The sequence below is a fragment of the Lagopus leucura genome, unplaced genomic scaffold (genome assembly GCF_019238085.1).
Source record: "Lagopus leucura isolate 7727_CA_CO unplaced genomic scaffold, USGS_WTPT01 Super-Scaffold_100008, whole genome shotgun sequence".
NCBI lineage: Eukaryota > Metazoa > Chordata > Aves > Galliformes > Phasianidae > Lagopus > Lagopus leucura.
Window position 1 is genome coordinate 21,583,034 of NW_024962265.1, and position 12,518 is coordinate 21,595,551.

Sequence of the window (12,518 nt, forward strand, 5' to 3'; positions counted from 1 at the left end):
TTCCGTTCCTTTCCTCTCCCCTTCCTTTCCTTTCTTTTTTTTTTCTTTCCTTTTCTTTTTTTTTTTTTTTTTTTTTTTTTTTTTTGTCATTAGAACATTCCTTTCAAAACCTCAGTTGTTTGCAATTGAGTTTAAATGCTTTCTTTATACTAATCTTTATACTTCCATACTTCCATAACCAACCCTAGTACAAGCAACTACTGCAAACTATTTCTTTTTGCTCAAAAATGTCTAAAACAGATTTCTGAAAGAGAGAAAGGAGCCTGCTAGAGGTAGATCTATCAACATCAGAGAGAGAAATAATGGACAAAAGTACTCATACCCTTCCTTTCTCAAGGAGATTAGTTATCATCACAATAACTTCTACGTTATGTTCCCATATCATTCTCCAGAAATCTTCCGCTGTTGATTTTAGTGGCCCTTGAGCTGCAATGTAGGCTTTTGGCTTGTTGTAGCCCTAAATTGAAATGTAACAAATGACACTTGTCAAATCACAGTCCCCAAGCAAAAGGAGGTTGGGAGGAGTACATGACATTTCATTTATCTATTTTTAAAGAATCTCAAAAGCTTTAAAGTACTTTTGAATTTATAACTATCAAAATCACAGAAAGCCTGCGGTACCAGATGACATCTGAATGCAACTGTTATGTCAATGTTTATCATTCCGACAAATGGGATATATATTCAAGTGCCCATGTTCTAGCAGAATGTTGACATGATAGTGATTATGAGACATCTGTTATGACAGTGGTTTAAGAAATGAATCAAGATCATTCGCATGTAAATTACTGGGTAATGAAAACTGAAGAAATGATATCTCAATGAGGCTCACAGCCAACTGGCATCTTCCCCTTGTGAGATTATCTCAGACAGAAGAATTAACCACTTACCAAAAATACATAAAAGAGTAAACATTCAGATGTGAAATGTTTCTGAAATGACTCTGATGTGTTTGAACATTTTTTAGTTTCATAAAGCTCTTCACTAAGCTACAGCTGCTGCAACATCAAGATGGGTTTGAGAAAGAAATGGGCTTTACCTCTAATCACATTTTAAGTTTATACATTTAACTTAGATAATTAAAGTGTTATGGTATTTTTTAATATTGTGATTTTTTAAACTTATATCTGTTCACCTCCATACACCGCAATTCACAGAACAGGCTGATTGGTGGATGAGCTGTCAGACAGAAAAAGGGCACTTACATCAACATAGTTGGCATTAATGTAATCAGTCAGTTTTCCATCCTTCTCTGCAAGCTGTGCTAGTTTAACCCTGGTATGATCATCTGTAGTAAGACAAGGGAGAAAACAAGCAAATTTTCTTCCCAGAATCACAGAATCACCAAAATTGGAAAAGACCTCCAGTCCAACTGTCCACCTACCACCAATACCATAATCGTTCTGTAGGAAATCTTTTTTAAAAATACCAAAATATATTTTTATAATATATATGAATAATAAAGTGACATCACATATGTAAACATCCTGTGCTTAGCCAGGAATCAGATTAAAAATTCTAGATAAAAGAAAAATAAGTTAAAGAATCTAAGGACTAGTGTATTTGGAAATTCCGAAATTTATTTCAGAAGTAAATTGAAACATATTTGTAAGAAAGGAAGAAACATGATCAATTTTCCATAGAAAAATGCATTTTTGAAGTCCTTGGAAGTAGAACACGTTCAAGTGACAAAAAGCTCTTGTGAAAAACAATCCTACTGAAAAGGAATTAAATAATGGGCAGTCCCTCTTTTTTGCTGTTGCTCCCACTTCTCGCTGCTGCTGCTCCCCTTTTCTTTGTTGCATGCCACGTGGAACATCCCAGTGCAGGCCTGGCACTGGATCTAGAACTGCTGATCTATTAGTTTTCACATTGCTTGCTAGATTTGCTCTCTAGCAGTCATTTGCAATGGAGGAACACTCTGCTGATCCTTTCCCCCTTCAGATTTCTTCTCTTTATCTTTTGCTCTTTCTCTTAAAGTTGGTAACTCAAGGTTTACTTGAGTTTTCTATAAAACCATGCAGCTTAGGTAGATGTAATTGTGGGAGGGCCAACTCATAGAGGATATCTGATTTATAGAAATCTCCTATTGAAGTTGATGTTTTTTTTCTCTTATGCACAGACCTTGAGTGTTCTTTCACCTTCATTTATCCAGGGGGACAGCCACCAAAATGATCAAGAGCCAGGGGTGATGGCTTCACATAGAGATGAACAAAGCAGAATAGATGTTTTTTCAGAGAAGACAACTCTGAGATACTGAAGCAAAGCAATGTAAAAACTAATAGATCAGCTAGTGAAGCTGATCTATTATATTGTGGTTGGGAAAATACAACATAAAACAGTAAATTTATATTTCCATATGTCAGTAAATATATCCAGGGATTATGAAGCTCCTGAGAGGAAAAATCATCACTATTATAAATCAAAGATGGATTAATTTTGGCAATCAAAACACAGCTTCTTTGGCTTTGTAATGATATTATACTGGAATCTTCCAACTCCCCTTGGGTCATCAAAGAAGAAATAAACATGTCCTGCTAACGAGTGCTCATCAAAGCAGTAGGATGTCAGAGGACTAATTGGAAGTGAAATATGATATTCATGATACTCCTCTCTGGGCATTTTGCTGAACAGTATCCGGAGTTTTCACTGTAGAGGTATTTTTTCCTCCTCTGGTAACATACATAAATCTATAATTGACTACAGTTGTTTCTTAAACAAAGCTTCAAGTGATTTATTTACTTACAAGCAACAATGTTTATGTATCGATTCTTATTCTTGTTGTCAGGGTGATTAGAGCTGTCTGACGTAATACCTAGATCTACAGTACAGCTCTGGATTTCCTGAAAAAATAAAGTGCATCATACTTAAATAAGGACTAAGGTAAATAAAATGTCTTAAAATACAGTCAGTCATCATGAAAAAACCACAACCTTCTACCCAATTAGCTATAATATTTTACAACTACTTCATTGCTAGAAAAATATGCAGTGAAATAATTCCTTACCTGATAAAACTCTTTCAGTGTCTAATGAGGGAATGAATGCAAAAAAAGTAAAAAAAATCAAATTCCATGGCACAGAACAAATGGATAAAAGTGTTTATATAAGTTACAATTACTATATGGAAAACAATTATGGTCATGCATTATCATTATCACCATAATATCAACAGAGCTTAAAAGATTCAAGAGACAATTTTATTAAGATATGGGCATCTGTTTTCCTATCTTTAGCTTTAACGTTAGACCTTACTCCAGTGAAAGATTATATATATGAGAAACATCACTGACTGTAGTCAGATTATCTCTGTATTTTACTGTCCATAGGATTTCTTATTGGTCCTTTGACCACAGTAGTTTTTCCTGCAGAGCTCTTTTGCTCTCTTTCCAGTCACTCCTGAAGCTCTCACAAGCAGGGCAAATGCTCAGACACTTCACAGGATGGTATTACAGTCTCCTGTCTGTCTGACAGCAGCTTCTCAATAACCGAAAGCTTTTATGAAGATTGCCTGCAAGAAACAGGCTTCAGAAGACAGGCCCGTAGCCTATAAAACTCACTAAATTGCTATTATTCGTTTCTTATCTTACTGATTACTTATCTTATTCTTATCTTACTGATTACTGATTACTTAAACTGACGAGAAACTCCAGCTTATAAGGTCCATATTGTTATGAAGGAAATAAGTAACTATGACAAAAAGTACTATAACATTTCTCATCATTTTTTAGGTTTCATTTTAATCTTAACCATTTTCACCTTCAGATATTTAAATATATATATGTAAAATGGTTACCAGTCTGAAAAGTACAAATTTAAATGAGTTATTTTATAGCAATACACCTAAATAATTGAACCAACCCCTTGCCCTGACCTCCAAATGTATTCAGACTACAGAGAAAACAGCTATTTTCTTTATCAGTAGTAAAAAGGCCTGGACACATTCTGAGGTAGTCTGTAAATCCAAATTGGAGCTCCAAATGATAAGCAAGAACAAAAATATTTTAGATGGTGGAGACTGAGTGAGGTGAAGTGTATTTGGTCTTCAGATTGCCACAGTAAGTGAAGATGATGAAAAATATGATTTCCTGACTGTTTTGCCTACTAATGCTACTAATGTTGAAGGAACACTGCTACCATTGTATTTACACACAGTTTTTCAATATTTGCTCTCATTAACAACCAGTCTATCTGAAGCCCAATCCTGTCAGTCCATATACATTCTTAAAGTAACAAATGAGCTGGGCATTATTCACACATGCTTACAAATTCAGTCCCACAATCAGATTGATACCCTGAATGTCTAATGAATTGGAATTGCTTACAAATAAGATTAGGTGAATCTAATTTTTGGTCTCTTGGGTCACAAGACATTAGGCGGGGAACCCTAAGCAATACTGAGAGATTCAAAATCATGAATTTCTTTAGTTTCAATACTGGTTTTGCAGCAGTAATATTAAAATTATTTTAAATTAATAGTGACCAATTAAAGAAAATTGTTTTCATCACAACTGTTTGATTTTTACTAGAGAACGAACACCTGTCAAGAGTTTTAACAGCTTAGCTTTAATTACAGTCTTTGCTTATAATGCTTGTTTTATAAGTGACTTCAGTTAGTATTTATCTATCTTTAAATGCATGTAATGCATACGAATGTGAAAATGAAGAAATATATGAAGTAGTTACATACGGTGAGAGCAACATTATGGGAACATGTTTCAAAGTTATACATCATATAAACCATTTGTTTTATGAAATCAACTGTAAAGCTTTTACTACCACATATGAAGACTCTACATTAGCTGCCCCGTTACTCAGAAGTCTTGTCATGTGTACTCATTATTATTTTCCTATTTTTTTCTCTGTAAATGGAACACGTGAATGTGCGTAGCTTCTGCAAAATTCAATTGCCATTAGTAATGGAAAAGTTTCAAATCTACAGCTGTATCTGTTAAACCACATAGATTGTGGTGCATTTGTACAGATTATTCACATAGTTATTTAGCATTTTCTCACAGCTACAGCCAACCCCATTTGCATCCCAGTCTTCTTATAAATCTCCCTAGCCTTTATTCATGAACAGACCTCCCAGTACCCATTTACATGAGCTTATGAATTTAGTCCCCCAGGTCAGAATTTAATACCCAGTTCTCTTTTTTTTTTTTTTCCCAGGCATTCAAACTTAACATTATTTGTATGCTAAGAAAGATGGCGTCATACCTCAAATTCTTCAGAAAAACCATTACTTGCATGTAAATCTGCAACATGTTTTGGAAAATGCTTTATTGGAATTGCTCCAACATCATCTTAGGAGTGGGAAAAGACAAAAAATAGATTTATGAAGAATAAAAAGCCAGAAGAACATAGAAAGACGTTCGCATGTAGGCAATCCATACAACATCCTGAAATAAAATTTTTGGTATGTACTCTGGATATACAACTACCCATAAAAATAAATACACTCTCCAACATCATTAGCATTTCTAAAATCATTCTCAAACACTTTCACATTTCTAAATGGTTATTCTGAGAGAAGATATGGTAAATGTCCAGCTAGGTCTTGTTCTGTCCTTAAGCCTCCAAAATTAAGGTGCTGATCTTGTCTGAAAAACATTCAGTTGACTCGACTGTGAAGTCAAGGGGAACTGGGAGGTTTAACAGTCTGCTACAAGGTACTCAAAGGGAAAGGGCAACAGCAGCACTCTGAATAATACTGGTAAAGAAAGAATGATCAGAAGGACGAGTCTGGATGCTTTGGGTTGATTAGTATTGCAATGGTTCTCTGATACAGTACATGGACTACTACCAGTGTAGTTCCAGCCCTACTAAATTAATGCAGCATTATGACAGTAATTCTGACTGATGCATATAAGCACTGGCATCAAAAGAAACAACAGATTTTCATCTTTTACTACAGAAGTGAGTATTTTCAGGAGGAATTTCCCCCCTGTTCATGGCCATAGTTTTACAGTTGATATAAACTTATGTCTGATCCTGGGAATCAACTACAAATTCTCACATCAGGCTGATAATGCAAGTGTATAGATTTAAGATTTTCTGGATACACAGAAAGAAAATATTTACATTCTCAACCAACAGAAGTGACTTGTGACTAATAAGTCTAAATTTTCCATCAGGTATTTTATTTCAGTACATCTCCTTTTTACTTTATACAAACACAGTAAAACACTAATATAGAGCATTAGTTAGAGATCATGTAGAAAACATTTGGGACTTTTAGTCTTTTCTTTCCTGTAAATATGCTAGGTAAACACAGCTCTCTATTCTGCTAATTACCTGTTAAATGATGCCATTATTTTGGCTGGTTTTGGCTCTGAATAAGATTTATTTATTTATTTACTGGAACATTACAAAATGTGTTTATTTCACAATTTTTTAAGTTCAGCACTATTTCATATGAGAGAAAAAAACAACAACAAAAAAACATCAAAAACATTGAACAAAGATGATGTTTATGTCAACAGATGTTCAGCGTTTAAGCCACCTAATAATTTTAGCTTTTGGTTACCAAGAATCTGTTGATTTGTATGGAGATCCATCTGGTCTTCCATTTACATGAATGGATCTGCATACAAAAAGTGAATTTATCCAGTCAAGCCTAAGAGAAGCCGACCAAATGTGTAACACTATCTTCACACTTCAGAGATGCAACCTGGCATAAAGTGTTTATTCTAATGATCTGCAAACACAACACCAGAAGGTAAGGTAGATTATCTTAAGAGTGACGACAGAAAGGGAGAAAGAGATTTCAGGTTACTACTATTTTATTTCCTGGCCACTGCTAATCTCCCAGCTCAGTAACTTCTGACTCTAGGGATATATTATATTTCTAGATATCGAGTACTACTTGAAGCTCACAAAAGGTTGGTATTGTCTCCTAATATCAGCCTGTAATTCACTATTTATGCTAAATGTGCAATTTGTACTGTGAAGTGCCGGGGCATTTTCTCTGAAAAACTGCAATCTCCTATCTATGCTAATGAACTCCACAGAAGGAAAACTTAGTTTATAATAAGGTCTGTGGAGTGTAATTTCAGCCATTGTTCTAATAAAAGCTTAAGCTTAGCAGTTAGAAAATGCTCTTTCTGGTCTACATTCTTTGCCAACATTGTATGCCAGTGAGTCTTAACTGTAAAATTACACTGCTGAAACATTTGTATGATATAAAACACAAAAACTGCTCACTTGACATCTGTTGCACCCAACACAAAACATAAACATTTTTTCTGAATGCTGGGCTTTCTTCCATACAACATTTTATGTATCCGTTAGTCATTTAAAAACACTTTCCTCTTTAAGTTAATATCAGCATTCCAAAAGTAAAACCTCAGTGTCAAAACACATATTTAAGCACTTGAATAACTGTAAGTGCAATTTTGTCTTATCACAACGGAATACACTATCTCCCTGAGGTGAGCTGGTCAGGGAAAATTGCAAGAAAATTATATAGTTATACTGCAATATAGTTAATGATAGAGAGTAAGAGCTGAAATTTCCTGTAATGATTGCCACTTGACATTCATATGCAATGACATGTTTTCTGAAATCAAGCTACATCCCCACCTATTAACCATTTAGAAAAAGGCTACCCGTCTCCTCACAATAGCAATCAACATAAGAGGCTTTTAAAGATGCCTACAATTCAGTGACAACAGAAGCCTAATATCTGAGATTTATTCAATTAAACGTTTTTACTAGTTACCTACACAAGGGCTGCTTTTGCTTCCCTTAGTCATTTCAAGAGTACCCATCCCCCCAGGTAATTGCAGTTTGTAAAAGCATTATTTGTGGAACACAATATCTTCTTCTCATGTGTGAAATGTAGTTTGGGATCTGCAAAATTAATCTATTTGACTCTAACCAGTTTGAAAGAGCAAGAAAGGCTGCACATGCTTCTCTGCCTCATCTCACGGAAGAAAGAAATGAAAGAGCTTCTCCAAAAAAAGTAGAGTGGATATGGAAAGAGAAGATGCTGATAATACTCTTCATTTGGGCATCAGTTTTATGAGAGGTTAACAGAGAATTAATATATCCATTAGAATTAAAGAAGACATTGTAATTGCCAGTGAAACACAAATGAGATGTATACTGGTCCTGCTGGTAAAAAGTAAAGGTCATGTTCTATGCACAGTTGTCAAACTCAATTAATGGAAGAAATGTGGCAGAGTACATTGCTGGTGTAATCCTCTGCTTTGTGGCAATGAACTAGAGCTGCTAAGCGTAGCTCGAGTGTGGGTGACACAGGCTAGAAGGCACAGCATCTCCCTGAGACAGCTCCGTAAGGTGAGGATATTTCTCTTCTGTGCTATCTACAGGAAAAAATATGAGCAACACTAACCTCTGCCTCTTTCGAGTGCACCTGTGTTAATTAGTACAAGTAGGTAATAATTTCTGGTTTACAGAATGTGAAGAATTCATATGGGCACATGCAAGGCAGCATCTTTCAGAAGTTAATATCAATCCACAGAACAGTTGACAAAAAATACCTGAGACTGGGAAGACTGGAGCAGGGGGAGCAGAAATCACTCGAGGTGACGTGTTATCTTCCAAATAAAAGTGAGCAGTCTGGAAACATTTCCTAGAGGAGAAGAAATGTTAATAAATATGGCAAACACAAAACATTGCCTGAAATCCTTTGGAATTCTGACATCATTTAGTTAAGAGAATCGTGGTTTTGAAAACCAGTTCTCATGGAGTGTTGAACACAACTACTGTGATAGAAATATTGCCCCAATATATTACAGATTATGCATACAGCTGAAGATACTTAATTAACTCAGGATAACATATAGTTCATGCAACTTTACCTATACCAGAGGCAGAAGACAGAGCAGACATCAGACATGGTGAAAGCTGAAAGAGGAACTCTCAGGAGATACTGTAGATGCTGCGCAGCAATTTCAAGTATAAAAAAATGCCATTGTCTTCCTTGCTTATCCAAATCTGCACACATAATTCCCTTTCATATGATTATGCTAGACTGAAGATGGAGCAGTGTATGAGATCAGCTCTGGTAATTCATCAGTAGAGCCTACTGCAGACACGGAAATGCAGTCCGAGGCAACTTGCTCTATAGCGAACAAAATGGAAGCTCTAGACTACTGTGATTGGTGCTAAACAATTTTTTAGTAATGTTATTGTCACAACACTGAAGGACACCTTAACCAAAGAGGACTTCCTGAAGTTGAAAGCGGAAAGCATGGGAACTTATTACTCCAAGAGATGCTAGCTGTGTTGAAAAACACTCAAAGATGAATATAAATGGAATCAACCTTAGCTGTGACCCCCACTGTTATTTGTATCTGTGCTGTAATCCAGATGTGAAGATAATAATAAGAGCATCTGTTAAGAGTCCAAGCAATTCAAGGGACTAAATAACCAACGGCTGCTGTAAGTATTGAAAAGCCTCCTTAATTAAAAAATCTCCATATGATTAGAAATGCTAATAACAATCTTTACTCTGGGTCACCTAATCTATTTGAAATATTATTCAGGAATTATTAAATTTAAAAAGAAACATACACATCAGTGAAACACTAATCTCATTTTGCACTTATAAGATTCTGCTTCTTGAAAAGTGTTGGCTCAAGCTGTTGCATGACCTTTTGCTGTTTTCTGTACTCACTTTAAATTCTAATTCTTTACTGCTCCTGTAAATAAATACCACCACACTGATAAACCCCTTCATATAATTGTTAAAGTCATAAAGAGGTATTGAGGCTCCTTTGAGAAACAGTGATTATGTGGTTCATAAAGACTTTGATAGACTTATTTCAATGAAGCATCTGGGAAACATGCACATACTCATGGAACGTACTGGGAATTTTCTGTGTTCATGTACAATACAAATTCTCTTAAAACACAAGAGGAAGCAGAGAGCTACATAAAATACAAAGTTGTGGCATGCAACATAGTTCTCATGATACACATGGCAAATTTGGAGTCTAACTAGAACCTTCTAAAGGCACATTTGTGATGTTCTCAGAAGGGCTTTTGATTTTCCGCGATACGCCTAGGGGAATACTATCCATTGTGTACTTAGCATTACTTAAAAATGGTAATTCTTGATGCACATCAAGAAAATGGGGCAGATAAACTACAGGAGGAAGGGATACCATGTAAACGACCTGGACAAGTTTGAAAAGCGGGTCCACAAGAACATAATGAGGTTCAACATTGTCAAATGCAGGGTGTTGCACTCGGGTCAGAGCAATCCCAGACATGTGCACAGATTGAGAGAAGAACTCCTGTGGGAAGGACTTGGGGGTTCTGGCGGACAAAAAGCTGCACACAGCCAGCAGTGTTTGCTTGCAGCCCAGAAGGCCAATGGTATACTGGATTGTACCCAAAGAGGGGAGACCAGCAGGGAGAGGGAGGTGATTGTCCCCCTCTACTCTGCCCTCATGAGACCTCTTCTGGAGTACTGTGTCCAAGCCTGGGGGCCCCAGCAAGAGAACAACATGGAGCTGTTAGAGTGCATCCAGAAGAGGACATGAAGATGATCAGAGGGCTGAAGGAGTTGTTCAGCCTGAAGAAGAGAAAGTTCTGAGGAGGCCTCACTGTGGCCTTCCAGAACTTAAAGGGAGTTATGAACAGGAGGAAGACCAACTTTATATGGATTGAAAATGATGGGACAAGGGGGAATGGCTTTAAACTAAATGGGAGAAGATTTTGGTCAGATGTTAGGAAGAAATTTCTTACTCAGAGGATGGTGAGGCCCTGGCGCAGCTGCCCAGAGAAGCTGTGGATGCCCCATCCCTGGAGATGCTCAAGGCCAGGCTTGATGGTGCCCTGTACAGCCTGATCTAATGGTTGGCAATCTTGATCTTGGCAGTGGAGTTGGTGCTCGATGGTCTTTATAGTCCCTTCCAATCCAAGCTGTTTCATGATTCTATGATTCTGTGATACTCAAGATGTATTAAGGAGGTCCTAACATTTGCATTATGCAGCTTGTGGCTGCTGACCTGAGAAAGGCTCCCAGTGCTAACAGAACACTCAAGAGTTTCAGAACTGTGTGCAAAATGACCAAGAGATAGGTGAATGTCAAAGTACTTTATTAAGCACTTTTGGAAAGTCTAGTCCTGTCTGCTATGCATTGAGAATGATGATGTGCTGCATTTATTAAAAAACAACCAAATGTGCCAACCACCTCAACTTTAAAGGACAAGAACAAAAAAATGTCCTCCCTCTAATGCCTGTGGCTTATGAACAGTGATCATACGTAAAGCTTACAGAATAGCACTGCAGAAATTTGTCATCTCTTTGCCTGTGAAGATTGAACTAAAAAGAATTTAATTGGTATAATGGTTTTCATATAAAAAGCAGTGATTAAAATGTCTTCATAATATGCTATATATTCTCTATTCCTAACTGAACCACTGTATCTTCAATCTTTAGCAAGTTAATTGTGGCTGAAAATAAATTAAACCCTTAGCACATTTGGGAGACAAATTCATAGCGGTTGACTTAACCTGTAATAAGAGTCATAAATAGGCATTCCATCTGCTTTGGCATCGGCAGTGAAAGCCTTTGTGACTAAACCTAATGTTAATAACCATGACTCGTTAATTATCACTTGTTGTTAATGTAAAAAGTGATGACTATTTCAAATTTCCAGACAAAGGTCCCATCACTCAATGTTAACCTCAGTATTTAATTTACACCTTTCGTCAAAGCATTTAGATCTTCAACCTAAAACTGTAATTTGTAATTTAGACACTGCGCTTCTTTGAACACACACTTTTTATATCATATAGTGAAAAAGCACTGATTTAATTAGAGTGTCTCAATCTGTACAGGAACCCAGGAAGCAGCAGCAATTTGATACAACGTGAAGGATACTACATCTGAGTGAACACTTCAGTGTGAACTGCTTGGGAGAATACTACACCTCAGACTGCATAGGGTCTCTTTAGGGTCTCCTGTGCTCACAGGGCATCTGCCATTGGTTATTCTCAAATACTTAATAGAACTTATTTTGAAATGGTTTTGATCAGTTGAAGATCTGATGGATCCAAAGGTTATTTAAATAGAACTTAGAGAATCCAGTGATTCAATTTTTAAATGATTCCAATTTGTCTTTTAAATGCTTGTCAGTTGAAATTTTAATTTTAAAATCATATTAGTTCTTTTATTTATGGTTTGCTGTTATGCAGTTGAGCAGTTCTCTTTCATGGTTGAATGAATGTGAACACAGCAAGATAAAATCTGTTTTTAATTTGTTTCTTCATGTGCAAGTTTAATAATTCTTACAGAGGATTCTCAGCTCTTTTTCCACAAAACAAACACAGGATTCAAGATACAGTTTCAAATCATGGATAGGAAAATGAACATTCTCTGAAAGCTGCATTTCAGAGATACAGGGTGACAGAGGAAAGTTAAAACTTAAATGATTGCTCAGGGATTTGACTGTTACTAGGTTGGCAATTTCTGAAGCACTGCTGTCATGCAGCTTCTGGGAGCTAATATGCAGTACCTCTGGACCTCGAAATGTAACTG

General features: G+C 36.3%; 1 protein-coding gene across 4 annotated transcripts in view; it reads right to left on the bottom strand.

Moving 5' to 3' along the window:
- The window catches only part of PTPRZ1 (protein tyrosine phosphatase receptor type Z1), a 133,650-nt gene that overhangs the window by 14,871 nt on the left and 106,261 nt on the right, over positions 1 to 12,518 (bottom strand). For 2 of the 4 annotated variants that reach the window (XM_042872380.1, XM_042872383.1), the window contains exons 14-19: positions 8,507 to 8,598; positions 5,220 to 5,305; positions 3,008 to 3,028; positions 2,747 to 2,843; positions 1,206 to 1,288; positions 323 to 457 (exon numbers count right to left, since the gene is read on the bottom strand). In XM_042872380.1, coding sequence (XP_042728314.1) covers positions 323 to 457; positions 1,206 to 1,288; positions 2,747 to 2,843; positions 3,008 to 3,028; positions 5,220 to 5,305; positions 8,507 to 8,598 — 514 coding nt within the window. The remainder of the gene's footprint in view (positions 1 to 322; positions 458 to 1,205; positions 1,289 to 2,746; positions 2,844 to 3,007; positions 3,029 to 5,219; positions 5,306 to 8,506; positions 8,599 to 12,518) is intronic. The other 2 variants (XM_042872382.1, XM_042872384.1) reach the window with 1 other exon arrangement.